This window comes from Aquarana catesbeiana, linkage group LG02 (assembly GCF_042186555.1).
Source record: "Aquarana catesbeiana isolate 2022-GZ linkage group LG02, ASM4218655v1, whole genome shotgun sequence".
NCBI lineage: Eukaryota > Metazoa > Chordata > Amphibia > Anura > Ranidae > Aquarana > Aquarana catesbeiana.
The window spans coordinates 433,405,183-433,424,492 of NC_133325.1; the positions used below are offsets into that span (position 1 = coordinate 433,405,183).

Below are 19,310 nucleotides of genomic sequence, written 5' to 3' on the forward strand. Positions count from 1 at the left end.
CTGGGATTCTTGGACCAGATTGTGCTCCCTCTTATATGGACTCCGCAAGATCCCAATTTTCTGGTACACCGACTTTTTCCAGCGTTGACTTCCTCTTTATTTTATTTTGACCATGAATAAATGGATCATTTTTTGAGTTTAGCAAAAGACTTTTTATGTTTTTTCTTTGAAATCATTGATTTTACACACAATGTTAAATTAACAAGGGACAACAATCTCATTGAGTTAGAAAAAAAACACACCAAAAATACATTACTAATGTTAATAATGTTCAAGTGGTAAGTCTTGAAAATCCAAAAATTTACGTAACCAAAAACGGTGCTTTGGGTTAACTTTATCTAAAAACTAAAAAATAATCACTATAAAAAAAAAAAAACAGAATAATGGGTTCTTTGTGGTAACTTTACAAACCTAAAAAAAAAAAAGGGGAAAAAGTATTATTAGTATGGAAACATTGTTTTTAAAATGCATACTATATCATTCATGAGATCAAAGAGAAAAAGAATCCAGAAATCAGTTTGGGAGAACTCTGATTATGAACAGCAAAACACCTTCGTTCTTTATAGAGCCTTCGTAAAGAAGAAATAAAATGCGCTGCATTCAACGATCACAGATTTTGCAGCGTGATGAATGTGCTACCTACAATACGAACACTAGTTTTACTAGACCGAGTGCTTCCGTTTAGTTTTTGCTTATGAGCATGCGTCGTTTTTTTGTCCGTCGGACTAGCATACAGACGAGCGGACTTCGGGGTCCGTCGTACTTACGACGTAAAGATTTGAAGCATGCTTCAAATCTAAAGTCCGTCGGATTTGAGGCTAAAAAAGTCCATTGAAAGTCCGGAGAAGCCCACACACGATCGGATTACCAGCCAGCTTTAGTCCGTCAGCGTCCGTTGGACTTTTGTAGACGAAAAGTCCGACCGTGTGTACGCGGCATTACAGCTGTAATTGCAGCAAAAGGCGGTTCTACAAAGTATTGACTCAGGGGGGCTGAATACAAATGCTTGCCACACTTTTCACATATTTATTTGTAAAAATGTTGAAAACCATTTATCATTTTCCTTCCACTTCACAATTATGTGCCACTTTGTGTTGGTCTATCACATAAAATCCCCAAAATTTAATTTATGTTTTTGGTTGTAACATGACAAAATGTGGAAAATTGCAGGGGGTGTGAATACTTTTTCAAGGCACTGTAGAAACTTCCTGTATTGGACACAGGCAAAATATTATTATTTTTGCCTACTGTTACAATACACACACACACATTGGTCCACTATCAAGTGATTTAAAGTGGTTCTAAAGCCTAAACACTTTTACCATAATGCATTATTTGTATAATAGGTATAAATGTTTAGGCATCATCATCCCCCCTCCCTTTTACTTTCCTGATCCCTCATTTGATCCAGCACTGTGCACATTTGCAGCTCTTCTCTCCTCTCACCTCTCACAAAGAGAACCTGTCACCTGCCCATGCTATTACATATGGGGCTTGTGATTGCATTATGACAGCATTTAACTAAATAAAGTTAAATTTAAAAAAAAATGTTTATAAAAAAATACAAATAATTTAAGAGTTAGGTTTATGATGTTTTGCAGTTTTTCTAAGCTAGACTGTGGCTCATCAAGTGTGTGTCACTTTCCATGAATGCCTAGTACAGACGTGAGTCTTAAACCTTCCAAATTTCAGGAAAAAATGAGGGGGCACATTCCTGTATTCTCTCCACACATCTAGAGTTTGTCAGAACTCACTATCATCAAACCAGTAATTTTGTTTCATTTATTTAAATATTGAGGGATTATCTAATGAATGATACAGCACAAGATGCAACTGGGAACAGAGCAATAGATTAGACCCTGAAAGTTAGCTTCACAGAGATAGTCATTAGTGTTACTACTGCAACTTTTGTTTTGTTTTTTTTTTACTTATACGTCACCTCCTACAGCACATGTTTGCTGTGATGGTGGAAGGTGTTGGATGGTTTACAATTTACACTGAGGCTCCCGAGATCTAAAATGCTGTTGAAAGTTAATTCCCCACCATTTCCTAACAACTCTACAGCGCTGGTACCTAGAAGTGTACTGAATATACTGACCTTAACTTACTAACTGTCCTTGATTTATACATATCTTATATCAAGAACAATGATAGAAGGGAGGTTTCCAATGGCCTGTAGTTATGCCCCTGCATGACAGACATCTATTAGCCCTTCAAGATTATGCTTCAAGACTTGGGCTTAGGGCTAATAACTCTGTACTGTGGAAGAACATATTTAAAAGTCCCATTGAGTAAGAAAGTTAAAGTAGTTCTAAAGACTAAAGTTTTTTTTTTTTACCTTAATGCATTTTTTTGCATAAAGGTAAAAAACCTTCCACAGTGTGTTCCCTCCCTCCTCCCCTCCCTAACACTTACAGTACCTGACTCCTGTCACTGTGGCACTGTGCCTGGCTTCCCTCTCACTTCCTGATCTCACAGGCTTGGCTGAGAAAAGTTAGAGCCATTGGCTTCTGCTGCTGTCAGTCAAATCCAGTAAGCATAGAGTGGGGGTGGGGGTGGGGGTGGGGGTGGGGGTGGGGGGGGGGGTGGGACCAAGCCAAACTGTGTGTCTATATACACACACAGCCTGGCTCAGGAGCCCACACGGCTGCCCATATAACATGTGGCTTGCTCTGGGGGCAGACACAGAAGAGTAGGAGCCAACATCACTCAGAGGGGAACCCAGAAGAGGAGGTATTGCACAGATCAGGTAAGTTTAACATGTTTGTTATTTTAATTAAAAAATAGACTTTACAATCACTTTAAAAACAAAATAACATGTTATGGAAACAAAATAAAAAATGTAAAGATGGTGCTCACGTATATAAATAATATGTAAAAAAACAGAACCTAACAATAAACAAATAATAGTGGATGATCCTCACATACATGCCCTATAAACTCATGAATAACATAAATGAAAAGGCAATGTGGTTAAGATATATATATATATATATATATATATATATATATATATATATATATATATATATATATATATATATAAATAAGATAAAGTCCAGTGTGCCTGTCCCAACGCCAATGGTCGCTTAATCTTCACCGCTAGTGCTCAAGTGTTGGATATAGCTGGGATCCCTCTGATGAGAGTGGGGATCTGTTATTTCTGGGTCCCATGTGACACCATTTCCAGGCTGGTTAGTCATAACAAGGCACCAGCCCTGGAGAAGCTATTTGATATCTGTACAAGCTGTACACACTAGTGCCAGTGCATGGGCAGTAATACATGTGAGTGCAATTCCTAGTTGTTATGTTTTTAACACCAATTACAAATAAAATACCACACTGTTACTTTTTAAACTTGCTTTCTGCAGTCATTTTCTGTATGAGTTTTCTACTCTAATGGAAGAATGAAGTGAAGTTTCTCATCAGAGGGACCCCAACTACTTTGTGGTTTCACAAGCCTATTTTGACCTACCTGTAAAAAGGGGTCAAACACCTCGGATGAGTGTACTTCCACCATTTGAGCACTAGTGGTGAAGATTAGGAGTATCTAATTACTGAAGCAAACATTAGTGTTGGGACAGTCACACTGGACTATATATATATATATATATATATATATATATAGTGCTTTGTCCAATGCCCTGCATGCAGTTTTATATTATATATACCGTTCTTTCTGCCTGGAAACTTGAGATTGTCCATAGCAACCAGAAAGTGTCCCTTTACGTCAAAAGTGGCTTTAGACCAGCTAGAAAACAGTGATAGTAAATTAGAACGATTGCAGAATTAGACGATAGTGAATTGTGGGGAAATTTATTTTATTATTATTATATTATTTTTTTTTTTTATTATTATTTATTTATTATATTATAATTTTTGATTTTGTGTTTCAAACTTTATCATACCCGGAATATCTACTAGACTCTTGTTTGGACAGATTTAAGTGTGTTATTGTTAAGAATTACAGGCCTACAATATAAAACGCCAAATTTCCATACAAAATAATTGTACCGCTTTCAGCACCTAAAATCCTACATAATCATACCACCACTGAGGTTAATTAACATGAACTAATTCAAAATTATTCACTTAAACAAACCTAGGTGCCCAGACCATTCGGCACCCAGCCCACAACCCTGAATATACAAAGTACATTACACATTATCATAAGCATAAACACATAACCATCCCACAATTGATAGATAACGAGGTAAAGTGGTCACAATATTAAAAACATCCCCAAGAGATGATCAGACAGACAGAAACAATAGGTGACTCAATTAACAATGGGAATTCACACCTAGGAGGCACACAATGGGAGAGACATACTCAACAATATACTGTCAGGCACCAGCCTACAACAGGCTATGAGACAAACTCATACAATGTTTCAGTCTGAAAAGGTGGAATTAATTTATCTTCATAGGTTTCTTGAGGGATATTGTTGATAAATATTTCTGTCCCAAGTGGAGGGGCTTCTCCAACCCAGTCTGCAGGAAGGCCACCATATTTCCTCTGAACGTTAACCTGTACAAGAGTAACATTATACCTTTCCATCCGCTCCAGAAGGGCAGCTTTATTGTCCCTATTAGGAAAATAATCCAATCCTCTTCATCATTCATCATGTTTTTGTCCATCATTAGAGAATGATCTGCTCTCTCCATGGGATCAAATCTGAACTGAGCTCTATTCTATGCTCTGACCAGGTGAAGCAGACAAAGACCCCAGTCTCCTCCATGGGCCATAAAGCCCCTGTCTCAGTTGGGTCTGTCATAATATACTTTAGCCGTAATGGGACTTTAGGTCTGAAAGCAGGAAGTGGAAAGAGAAGTGAAAGGTGAGTTGAAGTTAGGAGAGGTGTCAGTCAGCCACAATGCCCATAGGTCATGACATTTAGAAGCTGTGAGATGGGCTTTAGCATATGAGAATTCCAGCAGGAGATGGTCATTAGGAATATGAATAACATCTTGTAGATGAGGTGGTTGTTTGGTTTTTCATCGTCTTGCAACAGCTAGTCTGGCAGCAATGAGGGTATAAGTTGTGAATGACTGTATATGATGAGGCAAGGCCTGGATGCCTACTCCTAGGAGAGCCATATATGGTGAGAGTCATTGGTATATTAGTTACTAATATGCAAAAAGTGTTGATCACCACCCAAAACCTGGTGATAATAGGGCAGGACAACCATATGTGGGGTAGAGTTCCTGGGTGATCACAGTTGCAAAAGCATTTTGCTGAATGAGAAAGCCTAACATTATCTGATCCCTATCTATTTGTCTAACTAATGTATCATGGGCTCCATAGGAACAGTTCTAGGAACAAAGCAGCGAGTCTCCCCCTCTGAAGCAATCAGTTGTGTGTGTGTGTAATTTAAACTTAGCTCTTCAAACAAGCTTTTTTTTTAACAAGAAAGCGATGGACTCAATGCTCTCAATTTTTATATGAGGTCTGTATTATTAAAGGAGCATATAATAGTGCAGAGCTAATATTTTATCGCATTGCAAATGCAGGGTGCACTTACATACCACCACTGTTTTTTTTTTTTTTTTTTCAACTACAGAAGTACACAAAGAATAACAGTATTCTTGTGTTTTTATTTTACAGTGAATAGCGCCTAGCTAGACTAGACAGCACACGTATAATCATGAATAATAAAAATGCACAGACCTAACAGATATAGTTTGCAATTTCAACTATAAAGGTGTGAGAGGAGCTTACTAAAAAAGAGGCAAGAACACCCAATTAACTTGAGCTGCCCTCATGAGAATTTTTGTTGAAAATTAATAGTTTAAATAATGTTACCAAATTTTAAATTGATCCTCATCAGTGGACACTATGACAAAGAATAAGTTATTAATTACCGTTTCTTTTAAGTACAAGATAATTTAATTTAAATTATGCATTCCTTGACTCTGCCAGAGGATCAACTAGAAAATGGGAAAGAGAGGGAGAAAGTGCTTAAATGTACAGTGTAAAAGACTAAATGACTCTTGGGGCTCCATTTTCAGTGCTTTACAAGCAGTAATCTGACACTATGCAAAATACCTGGCTGATTATTGCCTCAGTGTTTTGTGTGCTGTGATTATCACTGTGCATGATTAAATGCACTCAGCATATCAATACTTTCTTTAACTTTTGGACAGCTATTTCACAGCAAGCTGTTGTGGGAGAGCGTTATTGGTGAAAGTCATCTAAAGATTTAAAATTGATATCAAAATTAAATATAATTTATAGCAATGGATGAATAAACAAATTAGTTATAAGTAAAGAGACAGCACCATAGACTATATATTATTTAATAATATTTTCCGCTCTTCTGATATTTCACTCTACTCCACCACCAAGATTACGCTGTAATTTTGTCATGTTAATGTTTCTTGTTTTTAATTTTGGAAGCTTTTTTAAGCATTTTTTAAGCATTGTCCTAAGGTGACAACACTGATACACAATAGATACAGTGCATTATAAAAAGTGTTGTCACCCTAGTAAGTGTGTTACTGGCAGCATCAGCAAATGAAAATAAAGGAAAAATCCTAAAAAAAATTAAACCAATTCAGCTACCACATCTAAGGACTGGTAAGCTGCAATATTTTAAATGTTGGTTCTTGGGTTTGGACACAGTTTGATCTATACCTGTTCAACACTCCAAGGCAGGGGCTAACCTCTCCACAGGAAAAGACCTACAAATTAGAGTGTCAGACACTGTCTTTTTTGTTGTAGCAATGGACAGCAGTTCAGTCATTGAATACCATAAAAGCAGAAACTAGGGCCATATAAACATTAATGGATTTAACTCTGATCCACCATATGAAACACTGCACTCGTTATCCACTGGTAACAACACGGTGGTCCATACCAAACTCATTATTCTTATACATTAAGTATTTGTAAAGTGTTCTAAAATTTTTATACACTGTCCAAAAAAAGAAAAAAAAAGCTTTGGATAGAGAGTCACTTTATTGGTTGTGGATATTAATTTTAATTTACTGTGTTTAAGGTATTTATTTTTGCCATGATGTAACACCACCCTTAAAGTTGCAGCGCTAACCCCCGAAGGGGCTGCTGATAATAACTAGTTCTTCTTTAAAAGCACAGAGGCTGCCCACCACTGCACAAGCACACAGCGACCAAAAAATGCTTTGTCAATTACTTCTACAGCAAGCATTTTTTTTTTTAAGGTAAGCCAGGTCCGTTACAATAGTCAGATCTTTTACAAAGTGCTTGCACCAGGAGGTAGCTGCATTATCACAGAGGAGGAAGATAGCATTTTAAGGGGCAATAGCATATACGTATACCAACTTCTATTTCTTGCCTATCTAGATTTCTTTTTCCAAGGAACCAATATGATTTCATTTGTCAAGACTTGAAACAAACACTTCCTATTTTCTGCATATGAAGTGGAACTGTAATCTTAACTGTAGTCTGAATTAAGAAGGAAAACTCATTGATCCTCTGTGTGTGCAAATATATCACAACAGATAAGTTTCAGGCAGATTAATTTAGTTTTTTTTAATCCTTCCCTTTTTAGTACTTTTCATTTTGGTTTTGCTGATAACAGCATTAGATAGTTCCTTTACATTTCATTGCTTTCTTAACTTAGAATTACAGATCTTTTCCCAATCTCCTTATCAAAATACCAAATATGTAACTTGAAAATTATTTGTTGTCAGATTACAAATTCCTGACATAATAGGGATTTGTCCATTAAAAGGATAAGTTTGCCCTGCAGCTGTTGAATAGTGCTTATGTCCTGGCACTGTGTTATGTATATCTATCTGCAGAAGTGCTTTCTGAATGTTATTATGCATAAATTCTTCAAATGTAGTCAGTTAGAACAGTAATGATTATAGGAAGATCAGGATCTTTTTTAAGTCTTTAATTTGTAATATTTTTATGTTTCCATAGGATCAAAGAGACCAGAGTTACTCCACTTTGAAAACACCCCTCACATCAGTGACTGTTCATAACCTAAAGCCAGGAACAGTCTATGTCTTCCAAATCCGCACATCATCTTCATCACAAGATTATGGCAGTTACAGTCCAAGCATTGAAGTGGAAACACTAGGAGAATGTAAGTTATTTCCTGTACATGAATTAAATTGGATTCTTTTTGGGTTACATAGTTACATAGTTACAAAGTAGGTGAGGTTGAAAAAAGACACAAGTCCATCAAGTCCAAACCATATATGTCAGTATTATATTGTATATCCCTGTATGTTGTGGTCATTCAGGTGCTTATCTAATAGTTTCTTGAAACTATCGATGCCCCCCGCTGAGACCACCGCCTGTGGAAAGGAATTCCACATCCTTGCCTCTCTTATGCCCCGTACACACGGTCGGATTTTCCGACGGAAAATGTGTGATAGGACCTTGTTGTCGGAAATTCCGACCGTGTGTAGGCTCCATCACACATTTTCCATCGGATTTTCCGACACACAAAGTTTGAGAGCAGGATATAAAATTTTCCGACAACAAAATCTGTTGTCGGAAATTCCGATCATGTGTACACAAATCCAACGGACAAAGTGCCACGCATGCTCAGAATAAATAAAGAGATGAAAGCTATTGGCCACTGCCCCGTTTATAGTCCCGACGTACGTGTTTTACGTCACCGCGTTCAGAACGATTGGATTTTCCGACAACTTTGTGTGACCATGTGTATGCAAGACAAGTTTGAGCCAACATCCGTCGGAAAAAATCCTAGGATTTTGTTGTCGGAATGTGCAAACAAAGTCCGACCGTGTGTACGGGGCATTACAGTAAAGAACCCTCTATGTAGTTTAAGGTTAAACCTCTTTTCTTCTAATTTTAATGAGTGGCCACGAGTCTTGTTAAACTCCCTTCTGCGAAAAAGTTTTTTCCCTATTGTGGGGTCACCAGTATGGTATTTGTATATTGAAATCATATCCCCTCTCAAGCGTCTCTTCTCCAGAGAGAATACGTTCAGTGCTCGCAACCTTTCCTCATAACTAATATCCTCCAGACCCTGTATTAGCTTTGTTGCCCTTCTTTGTACTCGCTCCATTTCCAGTACATCCTTCCTGTGGACCGGTGCCCAGAACTTGACAGCATACTCTAGATGCGGCCAGACCAGAGTCTTGTAGACCAGGAAAATTATTGTTTTATCTCTGGAGTTGGTTCCCTTTTTAATGCATGCCAATATTCTGTTTGCTTTGGCATTGCATGCCATTGCTGAGCCTATCATCTACTAGGACCCCCAGGTCCTTTTTCATCCTAGATTCACCCAGAGGTTCTCCCCCCAGTGTATAGATTGCATTAATATTTTTTCCACCCAAATGCATTATTTTACATTTTTCTACATTAAACCTCATTTGCCATGTAGTTGCCCACCCCATTAATTTGTTCAGATCTTTTTGCAAGGTTTTCACATCCTGCAGAGAAGTTATTGCCCTGCTTAGCTTTATATCGTTCGCAAATACAGAGATTGAACTGTTTACCCCATGCTCCAGGTCGTTTATGAACAAATTAAATAGGATTGGTCCCAGCACAGAACCCTGGGGGACCCCACTACCCACCCCTGACCATTCAGAGTACTCCCCATTTATCACCACCCTCTGAACTAGCCCTTGTAGCCAGTTTTCAATCCATGTACTCACTCTATGGTCCATGCCTATGGAGCTTATTTTGTACAGTAAACGTTTATGGGGAACTGTGTCAATAGCTTTTGCAAAATCCAGATACACCACGTCCACAGGCCTTCCTTTATCTAGATGGCAACTCACCTCCACATAGAAAGTTAATAGATTGGTTTGGCAAGAATGATTCTTCATGAATCCATGTTGATTACTGCTAATGATACCGTTCTCATTACTAAAATCTTGTATATAGTCCCTTATCATCCCCTCCAAGAGTTTACATACTATTGATGTTAGGCTAACTGGTCTTTAATTCCCGGGATGTATTTTGGGCCCTTTTTAAATATTGGTGCTACATTGGCTTTGTACCCTCGGGTTTTTTGCTCTCCTCTGCTTTGTGTCTTTCATGTTCTATCTTAGCCGTCCTTATTGCACCCTTACAATTCTTTTTTTCAAAATTGTATTTTTATTGGGTTATTAAATAACAAATTATAAAATTGTAACATAATGTACAATACACTATTAATAAAAGAGTAATATAAACAGACATAAAAAAAATAAAAACAAAGAAGGAAATAGTAAATATAAGTGAATAATGTTCACAGATACTAGGCACAAGTGTGAATTGCATCTCTTCCCCTTGACATACAAACACCAACAATTTAGAAATAATATAATATTATTATTAATAATTAATTAATAAGGCGTGATGTGTGATATGGAAGTCCCGCATTCTGAAAGATCCCATGGCTCCCATACTTTATTAAATTGGGGGATGCAGTCATGCACCGAGACCGTCAGAAACTCCATCGTCCAAATCTCAGCCACCAAGTTCAGAAATCTGGACCATCAAGGGGGTGTATTGGATAACCAGGACAGTGGGATAAGCCTCTTGGCGGCAAGCAAAATGTAGGATATTAGTCGATTAGAAACACCTAGGGAAGGGAGGCCCAACAAATAATTTAAAGGGTCCAGTGGAGAGGACACCCCAATCACCTTTTGTACAAGTAGATGCACATCACGCCAAAAGGGTTGAATCAGGGAGCATTGCCAAAGGTTATGAAATAGAGAGCCTATGTCGGTCCCACACCGCCAACAGCGCGGAGAGAGTGAGGGCTCATACTTATGAATTACATCAGGGCTTCTATACCAAAACATGAGAATCTTAATGGAAGTCTCCCTCTGAGTCACATATTTGGAAGATTTAAAAGTAGAGGACCAGATCCTATCCCACATCTGTATTGTGATAGGGCGGCCCACTAGATGGGACCACCTGTTCATATAATGATGCATGATTTCCGTGATAGGAATCGACTCATGGAGGATACGGTAAATATATGAAATTAAATGTGGTTGGTGAGGGCCCTAAGCACATAAGTATTCAAAGGTAGTTGGCTTATCTAGGGTCAGGGTTGGAGATTTAGAGTGGAAGAAGTGTCTAACCTGTAGGTAGAAGTGGAAAAGGTGTGGTGGTATGTCAAATTTCTCACCTAAAGTATTGAAAGTATGTAATCTCCTTGTTATGGAATGAACCAGGTTCCGGAGCTGAAAAAGAGGTACATTAAGCCATGAAAGGATCCTGCCCAGGGACATACTGTCTGGAATGAGTGGGTTGAATAGTACATTCACGAGAGGAGAGCAGCGGGATATAAGGGAATAGCGTTTTAGACACTGACGCCAAATGGATAAAGTAAATGTCATTGGACCAGTGCACTGATGTCTATAGATGGGATCCAGGGAGGGGGGGGGCCCAAATCAAGGAGCAAGGGTGGACCGGATAAAGTACCCCCTTTTCAATGGCGGCCCATTGATTTGGTGCATGTAAGGAAGTCCAAGAAGTAATAGCCCTTGAGTGTGTGGCGTAATAGTATTTAGTAATGTCCGGGGCTCCCAAACCCCCCCCTGGATCTAAGAGAAAACACCACTGAGCTCGCTATTCGGTGGGCCCCACCATTCCATATAAATTTTCGAAAATTCCTGTGAAGTGCTTTTAGTTGTGAGGCAGGCAAGGCTACTGGCAGTGTTTCAAAGTGGTAAACAGTCTAGGTAAAATAGACATTTTTAAAACATTAATTCTGCCTAAAAGAGACAGGGGGTATTTGGTCCAGTTCGACAGAGATTTATTAATGTCCAGTATCAAAGGAGGGAAATTAGTATTATAAAGGGAGGTGTAGGAAGGAGTAAGTAGGACACCCAAGTTTTTGAGAGAGGTGTTACACCATTTATAAGAGTATGATTCTTTAAGTTGAGTTAATAAGGGTGACGGGATGTGCATAGGAAGGGCTTCAGTTTTGGAAGTGTTAACTTTATAACCGGAGATGGCACCAAAGGAAATCAGTAGTTTATGTCATGAGGGGAGAGATATCAACGGGTTGGTGATAGTAAGCAGAATGTCATCTGCAAATAATGACAATTTGTATTCCCCCGTCTCATCACCACCCCACGTATATCCGGGTGAGCACGGATGGACTCGGCTAGGGGTTCCAAGCACAAGATAAAAAGCAATGGCGATAGAGGACATTCCTACCGAGTTCCATTTGTCATGGGGAAGCCAGGAGACAAGAAGGACGACATCTGCACCTGCGCTGTGACACTTGAACATAGGGCTTGTAAGGCCTTTAGAAAAGAGCCGTCAAAGCCATATAATTTTAAAGTGGCAAACTTGTAAGGCCAACTCAGCCTGTCAAAAGCCTTCTGTGTGTCTAAACTCAAAATTAATGCCGAACGAGAGGTTCTATATAGAAGGTCTATTAGATCTATTGTTAGTGTTATCCCCCGCATGCCTTCCAGGCACAAAGCCCACCTGGTCCCTATGGATCAGTTTGGGGATGAGCCTGGACAGACGGGAAGCAAGAATTTTAGTGTTATAGTCCGAATTTAGAAGGGCTATAAGTCTGTAGTTATCTGGGATAGAGGAGTCTTTTCCAGGCTTTGGCATAACCGAAATGTATGAGTGGGAGAAGTGTGAATGTAGGGGAATGCCTTTAAGGGAATCATATAAGGCTAAAATATGTGGAGACAAAATGTCATAAAAAGATCTATAGTAAGAATAAGGCAAGCCATCAGGGCTGGGTGACTTATGTAATGGGAGACTTTTAATTATAGCTAGGAGCTCTTCAACCAATACTGCCACATTCAAACTCTCTAGATCTGCTGTAGATAATTTCGGTAGCTTAATATTAGAGAAAAAGGACTCAAATACTTCTTGGGTAACGTTAAAATGATTCTCCGGAGTCAGGCAGTTATACAGGTTGTTGTGGAATTTGCCAAAAATTTTGGACATTTCACGGGGCAATGTGCTCTAGATCCATCCGACTGCTGAAGAAAGTCAGAGAATGAGTTAAACGGTCTTGGGCATAGTTTTTTTACTAACATCCTGTGAGGTTTATTAGAGTATTTGTAAAATTTTTGTTTCGTCCATAGCATGGACCTGGCTGTTTTGTCAAGTTTTGTTGATTTAATTTGTTCTCTGAGAGATATGACTTTGCGTAATTTAATCACTGTGGGACCACACAAAAGCCTCCGCTCTGCAATTGCTAGGGCGGACAGTAAAGATTGCACAAGACTATTTCTATCTCTCTTCAACCGAGAACTTTCCGCTATACATGCGTCACGAAACACAGCCTTGTGCGCCTCCCACAGCGTAGAAATCTGAGATACTGATCCTGTGTTGAGCAGAAAGTACTCTTTCAAACTATTTGCTAGGATGGAATGTGATATGTCGGACTGCAAAAGGTGATCATTAAGACACCAATGACATGATTTGGGTTAAGTCTAAGAGAGTATAAGATGTAACATAATGGGTGCATGGTCTGACCATGTAATGGGCGAAATATCCAACTCGACCACATAGGGAATGAGTGGAGTCGAAAATAAAAAAAGTGGTCAAGACGGGAGTACATTTTATGGGCTGGTGAATAAAATGTATATTGTTTAGCAGAGGGGTGTTTTATCCTCCATGAGTCGAATAGCCGATGTGACCTGACACATTTATATTAGGCATTGGCTTGGGACATGATCCTTTTAGATGGTACAGTGCTAAAGAGGGTTTGTCGATCTCTAGTGGGTGACATGACCAGATTGAAGTCCCCACCAACTATCATAAAAGGTTGTGAGCGATATTGAGGGGTATCAAAAAGTTTGTTGAGGAAGTCAATCTGGCCCGTATTTGGAGCGTATAAATTTACTAGTGTAAAAGAGGCGGACATGTATTCGCATTCTAAGATGAGAAATCTCCAATGAGGTTCTACATGAGACTTCCTGACCTTAACAGGGCGCGATTTTCTGATTAAGATCGCCACTCCCGCCTTGCCCGTGGAATCAGAGGCAAGGATGGAGGTGGTGAAAAACCTTGAAGCAAAGTTTAATGATCCGCCTGCCCGAAAGTGGGTCTCCTGAATCATTACCACATCTGGGCCCGAGGCTCTGAAATCCTTCAGGGCCATCCAGAGTTTACTAATGGAACCCAAGCCTTTCACATTATATGACATCATTTTCAGAGCCATGGTTGCGGTCTATTTAGATAAGCTGGTGTAGAAATAGTAGATAATACAAGCATTGGAACATTGGTAACATAGAAAAATATATAAGGCAGGTTATGGGTATTGTTGATAACAATCGTTTCTCCACTTCTGACTGCTAAATGACAAACCCTATGTTGATACTGCTTTAAGATGAAATAATAATAACAATGAAATCTCAATCTGTGAAACAAAGCTATAGACATGAGCAAAAAAGGTAAAAAAGAAAACCAAAGAAAAAAGACCAAAAGAAAAAAGAGAAAAAAAGATTTAAATCTCTGAAGGCCTGAGAGATAGACCAGGGCCTGGTAGGGGCATGAATGGGCTTCCATCTGGAGACTGTGGATAGAGCAATGGGAAGGGCCCGCTGCTCACCTTATGAGCTTGATAGCAAAAATAAAAAACAAAAGGACATTGAAAAAAAAACCTGTATACCTTAGGAAAAGCAAAGTTAGGAAATAAACAGGTAAATTTGTCACTTAAAGTAGTAAAACCTCTAATGATAGCACCCCATGGGATTCGAAAAATTCTACCCCGAAGAGAGGACAGGGTAGTCTCAAAACTGCAGTAACCAAAACATCATTTCATCCAAAAAGTTGAAGAAACGGAAATGCAAAGGGCAATACGGTAGAGATCCAAAAAGGAACGTTCAGAGTAGAGTTCAAGGAGGTTATTTGGAGGATCGGAGGCGTTGAGGAGTGGAGAGTTGTTTCTTGGACTTGCCCCTAACAGGGGTCCAGATGCAATTGGGTGTGTTTGGAGGTAGACGGACCTCTGAGGCAGGAGGGATCATGTCCTCCTCCGGAAGAGGAGGGAGATCAATATTGTTTAGAAAGGCTTCCGCCTCTTGCAGTTCACGCAAGGTATATTGGGCACCATCCTTGGATACAGCTAGGCGGAAAGGAAATCCCCAATAGTATGGGATCTTATGTTGTTGCAGGTGTGAAGTGAGTGGGCGTAGATTCCTCCATTTAGTAAGGGTGATGGGGGAAAGGTCGCTAAAGATCTGCAATTTAGCACCCTTATACATAATTTGTTACATGTTGCCATGGTTAGTGCCTCTTTGCTTTTGAAATAATGAAACCTCACCACAACATCTCTTGGTCTAGTTCCAGCCAGAGGTTTGGGGCACAGAGACCGATGGGACCTATCCAGGCGCCAGTCTATATCCACAACTGAAGGAGCCAAGTTGTTAAAAAGACCCAGAAGATAGGTCCGGAGCTCAGAGTCTCCCACCGGATTCCTCTGAAGTGTAGGTTTTGTCTTCTCTCCCTGTTCTCCAAGTCCTCTTATTGCAGTTGCAGTTGAGAGACTGAGAGGCGTAAGGTGTGATTTTCCTCCTCGATGGCCTGTACGTTGTTGATCATCTCATCGAATTTATTCTCCAGGGTATCTGTGAGATCCCAAATTTGGGTTATTTCCCCTCTCAATTCGGCAGCTAGTTTGCTTACCACAGCCGAGACATTGGACGTGATTTGTTGAAGCAAAAGCTGTAGTTTAGTGTCCAAAATGTCAGGGGTAAGAGTCTCACATGAAGGTGAAGAATGGAGAGTTGACTCTGAGAGCTAGATAGTGGGGGATTTGCAGCATCTTCAGAATCCAGGGATGGATCCAGCAAGGCAAAAGGGTTTGCGGAAGAATTCGAGGAGGCAGGTTGTGGCCTAGTAACAAAACGTTCCATGTTTATTTCCTAACGTGAGCAAAACTGTGGTTTATAGTAATGTTGCTGTTGGCCAACTTTGCCCATGAGGTGTAGAGAGATTCTAGTAGTCAGACAGGCTTACCTCCGTATCTGTAAATAGCTATAACAGCTTCACGGAGGTCTCGGTGAGCAGGCAGGGGCCCTGGGTTTAAAATAAAAATAATAAAAGTGTAGCGCTATATATATTAAACAGGAGGTCTTACGTGCGTAAAAACAGTGAATAAAACCTAATCACCCCTTGTAGAACAGAGGTGTGAAGTGCATAAAAGTGACACTGTGTAATTCAAAACAGCAATTGAAATACAATATAAATATTGGTGACCAATTATAAAAATTAATACAATATATCTGAAAAACCGTGGAGGTTCGGCAAATCAACCACTCAAATTCATATAAAAAGTCCAAAATATAAATGAATAATAAATTGTGAAAAGGAAAACACCACCGAAAGTCTATGGAGGTTGTGCATTGAAAATGATGGAAATATGACTCCCAAGTTCACACGTAGATGAAATTTGTCACATCCAGCAGGTTGGTAAACAATGAGGGAACCGCAGGTGAACAGAGGGTCTAGATGGGTGGCAGTACCATCACCGGAACATCAAGAGGCTTACCGGAACTTAATGACTTGAAAAGACCTACGTCTTACAAGTCAAAAAGGCTTGTTGACCAACCGGTCGGGACAGGGTAACTCGTCAAATATCCTCAACTTGCAATGGGAAGAGGGGTATCAACACAGCTTTCCACATCCACAAATGATCCAATAAGGCCAAACGAAAGTTTCATATGCCATGCGAGAAATAAAACTCACATAGCGTGATAACGTTTAAAACATCGATTTATGAAATAAAAAAATATAAACTCACATATTTCAGAGATCAAAAACAGCTCAAACGGTCAAATAGCGGTAATCGTGAGGGGTCCACCCGACATGTTTCAGCTACACAGCCGTCATCTGGGGTGAAAAAGCAAAAGCTGTAGTTTAGTGTCCAAAATGTCAGGGGTAAGAGACTCACATGAAGGTGAAGAATGGAGAGTTGACCCTGAGAGCTAGATAGTGGGGGATTTGCAGCATCTTCAGAATCCAGGGATGGATCCAGCAAGGCAAAAGGGTTTGCGGAAGAATTCGAGGAGGCAGGTTGTGGCCTAGTAACAAAACGTTCCATGTTTATTTCCTAACGTGAGCAAAACTGTGGTTTATAGTAATGTTGCTGTTGGCCAACTTTACCCCTGAGGTGTGGAGAGATTCTAGTAGTCAGACAGGCTTACCTCCGTATCTGTAAATAGCTATAACAGCTTCACAGAGGTCTCGGTGAGTAGGCAGGGGCCCTGGGTTTACTCAAGCAGCATCCTCCATATAAGTAGTGGTTACCAATCTGCAGTCCCACCAACCCCCACTGTCAGTAAAAGGGATGGGAGACAGTCTCTCTAAGAGCTCCAGAGCCTTATAAGCCTTATTACCTGAAGGAGCAAAGGGAGCACCGTCAGGGTGTGCTTTGGAGGAGCAAGATGGCCACCGACTTCCAAATGTAGGCCGAAGACGTGGCCTTTCCTGAGGTGCGATTGCCGGGCAATAGGAAAGTCCGAGGCCAGAGAGACCCCCGCTGCAGAGGTATGATGTCTCCTGAGGGATTACTCACAGCCGAGGAAATCGATCGCAAGAAATTGCGTGTGGATCATTCTTGTTGCATTCTTTATAAAGTCTGAAAGCTGATGATGATCCCTCAACCATGTATTTTTTGAAGGCCTTCTCCTTTGCTTTTATATGCATTTTTACATTTTAAATTTATTACCCAATGGGATGCATTGGCTAATACCCTTATTTAATATGCTCTTAAAGCAAACCCATCTCTCCTTTGTGTTCTTTGTTCTTAAGATTTTATCCCAATTTATGCCTTCTAGCAAGGCTCGTAGTTTAGGGAAGTTGGCTCTTTAGAAATTCAGTATCTTTGTATTTCCCTTATGTTTCCTATTTGTGTGATTTTTACTGAAGCCAATTGACCTGTGATCGCTTTTACCTAAATTTCCCCATATTTCCACATCTGTAATCAGGTCTGTATTGTTGGTAATCAGTAGATCCAGTAACGCTTTATTTCTAGTCTGTGCGTCTACCATCTGACCCATAAAATTGTCCTGCAAGACCTTTAGGAACTGGCGAGCCTTAGATGAATGTGCGGTTCCCTCCGCCCGGTCTATGTCTGGATAGTTAAAATCCCCCTTTATGATAACACTTCCAATCCTTGCTGCTAATCCAAATTGTGATAGGAGATCTGTCTCCCCTTCCTCCCTCAGGTTAGGGGGCCTATAGCATACTCCCAGTATTATTTTCCCCTTAGCTTCATCCCTTTGGAGCTCTACCTATAAGGATTCCACCTCCTCTCTAGCTCCCTTAATGATGTCATCTCTCACATTCACTTGTACATTATTCTTGATATATAGGCATACCCCTTCCCCTTTTTTGCCCTATGGTGTAACTAATCAAGTGTATGTAACAGGAGGTCCTATATGCCTTTACTAATTAGGTACACTGTAAAGCCCTTTGTTCACTCAGTAGCCCTATTGTGTATAGAGGAGTAATGGTCACTGAAAGGAGTGCATCTATCAGCATTTGTGCAAGCAAAAATACTGTTTTATAACTCCCCTTTTACATGATTTAACCACTTGGTGCCCGCACTATAGCCGAAAGACAGATACAGCGTGGGCTTAAAATGTCGGGAGGGCATACATGGACATCCACCCATGCTCGTGCTGCCTGTGCACCCCCTGTAGCGTGCGGGCAGTGCACTCTGTGATCACAGATTGGAGTAAAGGGCCGATCATGGCCCTTTACCACGTGATCAGCTGTGAGCCAATGACAGCTGATCACATGATATAAACAGAAGCCAGTAAGAGAAAAAAATAAAGCCGATTACCGGCTTCTGTAAAAGGGACATCGGTCCCTCACAGTGACCACCAGTACTGCTAACTAGTGCCCACCAGTGCTCCTAACCAGTGCCACCTACTAGTGCCCATCAGTACTGCTAACCAGTGCCCACCAGTGTGACCTACCAGTGCCCACAAGTGTGACCTATCAGTGTCCACCAGTGCCACATATCAGTGCTGGCAATCAGTACCACCTATCAGTGCTGCCAATCAGTGCCACCTATCAGTGCTGCCAATCAGTGCCACCTATCAGGGCTGCCTATCAGTGCCATCTATCAGTGCTGCCTATCAGTGCCAACTCTCAGTGCCCTTCAGTGGCGCCTATCAGTGCCCTTCATTGCCGCCTATCAGTGGCCATTAGTGCCACCTATCAATGCTCATCAGTGCAACCTATCAGTGCAGCTGCATAAGTGCCCACCAGTGCCACCTCATCAGTGCCCACCAGTGCAACCTCATCAGTGCCCATCAATGCCACCTATCAGTGCCTATCAGTGCCCATCAGTGCAGCCTATCAGTGCTGTTCAGTGCACATCAATGAAGGAGAAAAAATACCTGTTTGCACAATTT

The 19,310-nt window shown here is 40.4% G+C and overlaps 1 protein-coding gene across 1 annotated transcript in view; it reads left to right on the plus strand.

The window, feature by feature from the left end:
- The window catches only part of EPHA10 (EPH receptor A10), a 1,179,171-nt gene that overhangs the window by 900,535 nt on the left and 259,326 nt on the right, over window positions 1-19,310 (plus strand). The window contains exon 7 of the mRNA XM_073615517.1: window positions 7,909-8,074. Coding sequence (XP_073471618.1) covers window positions 7,909-8,074 — 166 coding nt within the window. The remainder of the gene's footprint in view (window positions 1-7,908; window positions 8,075-19,310) is intronic.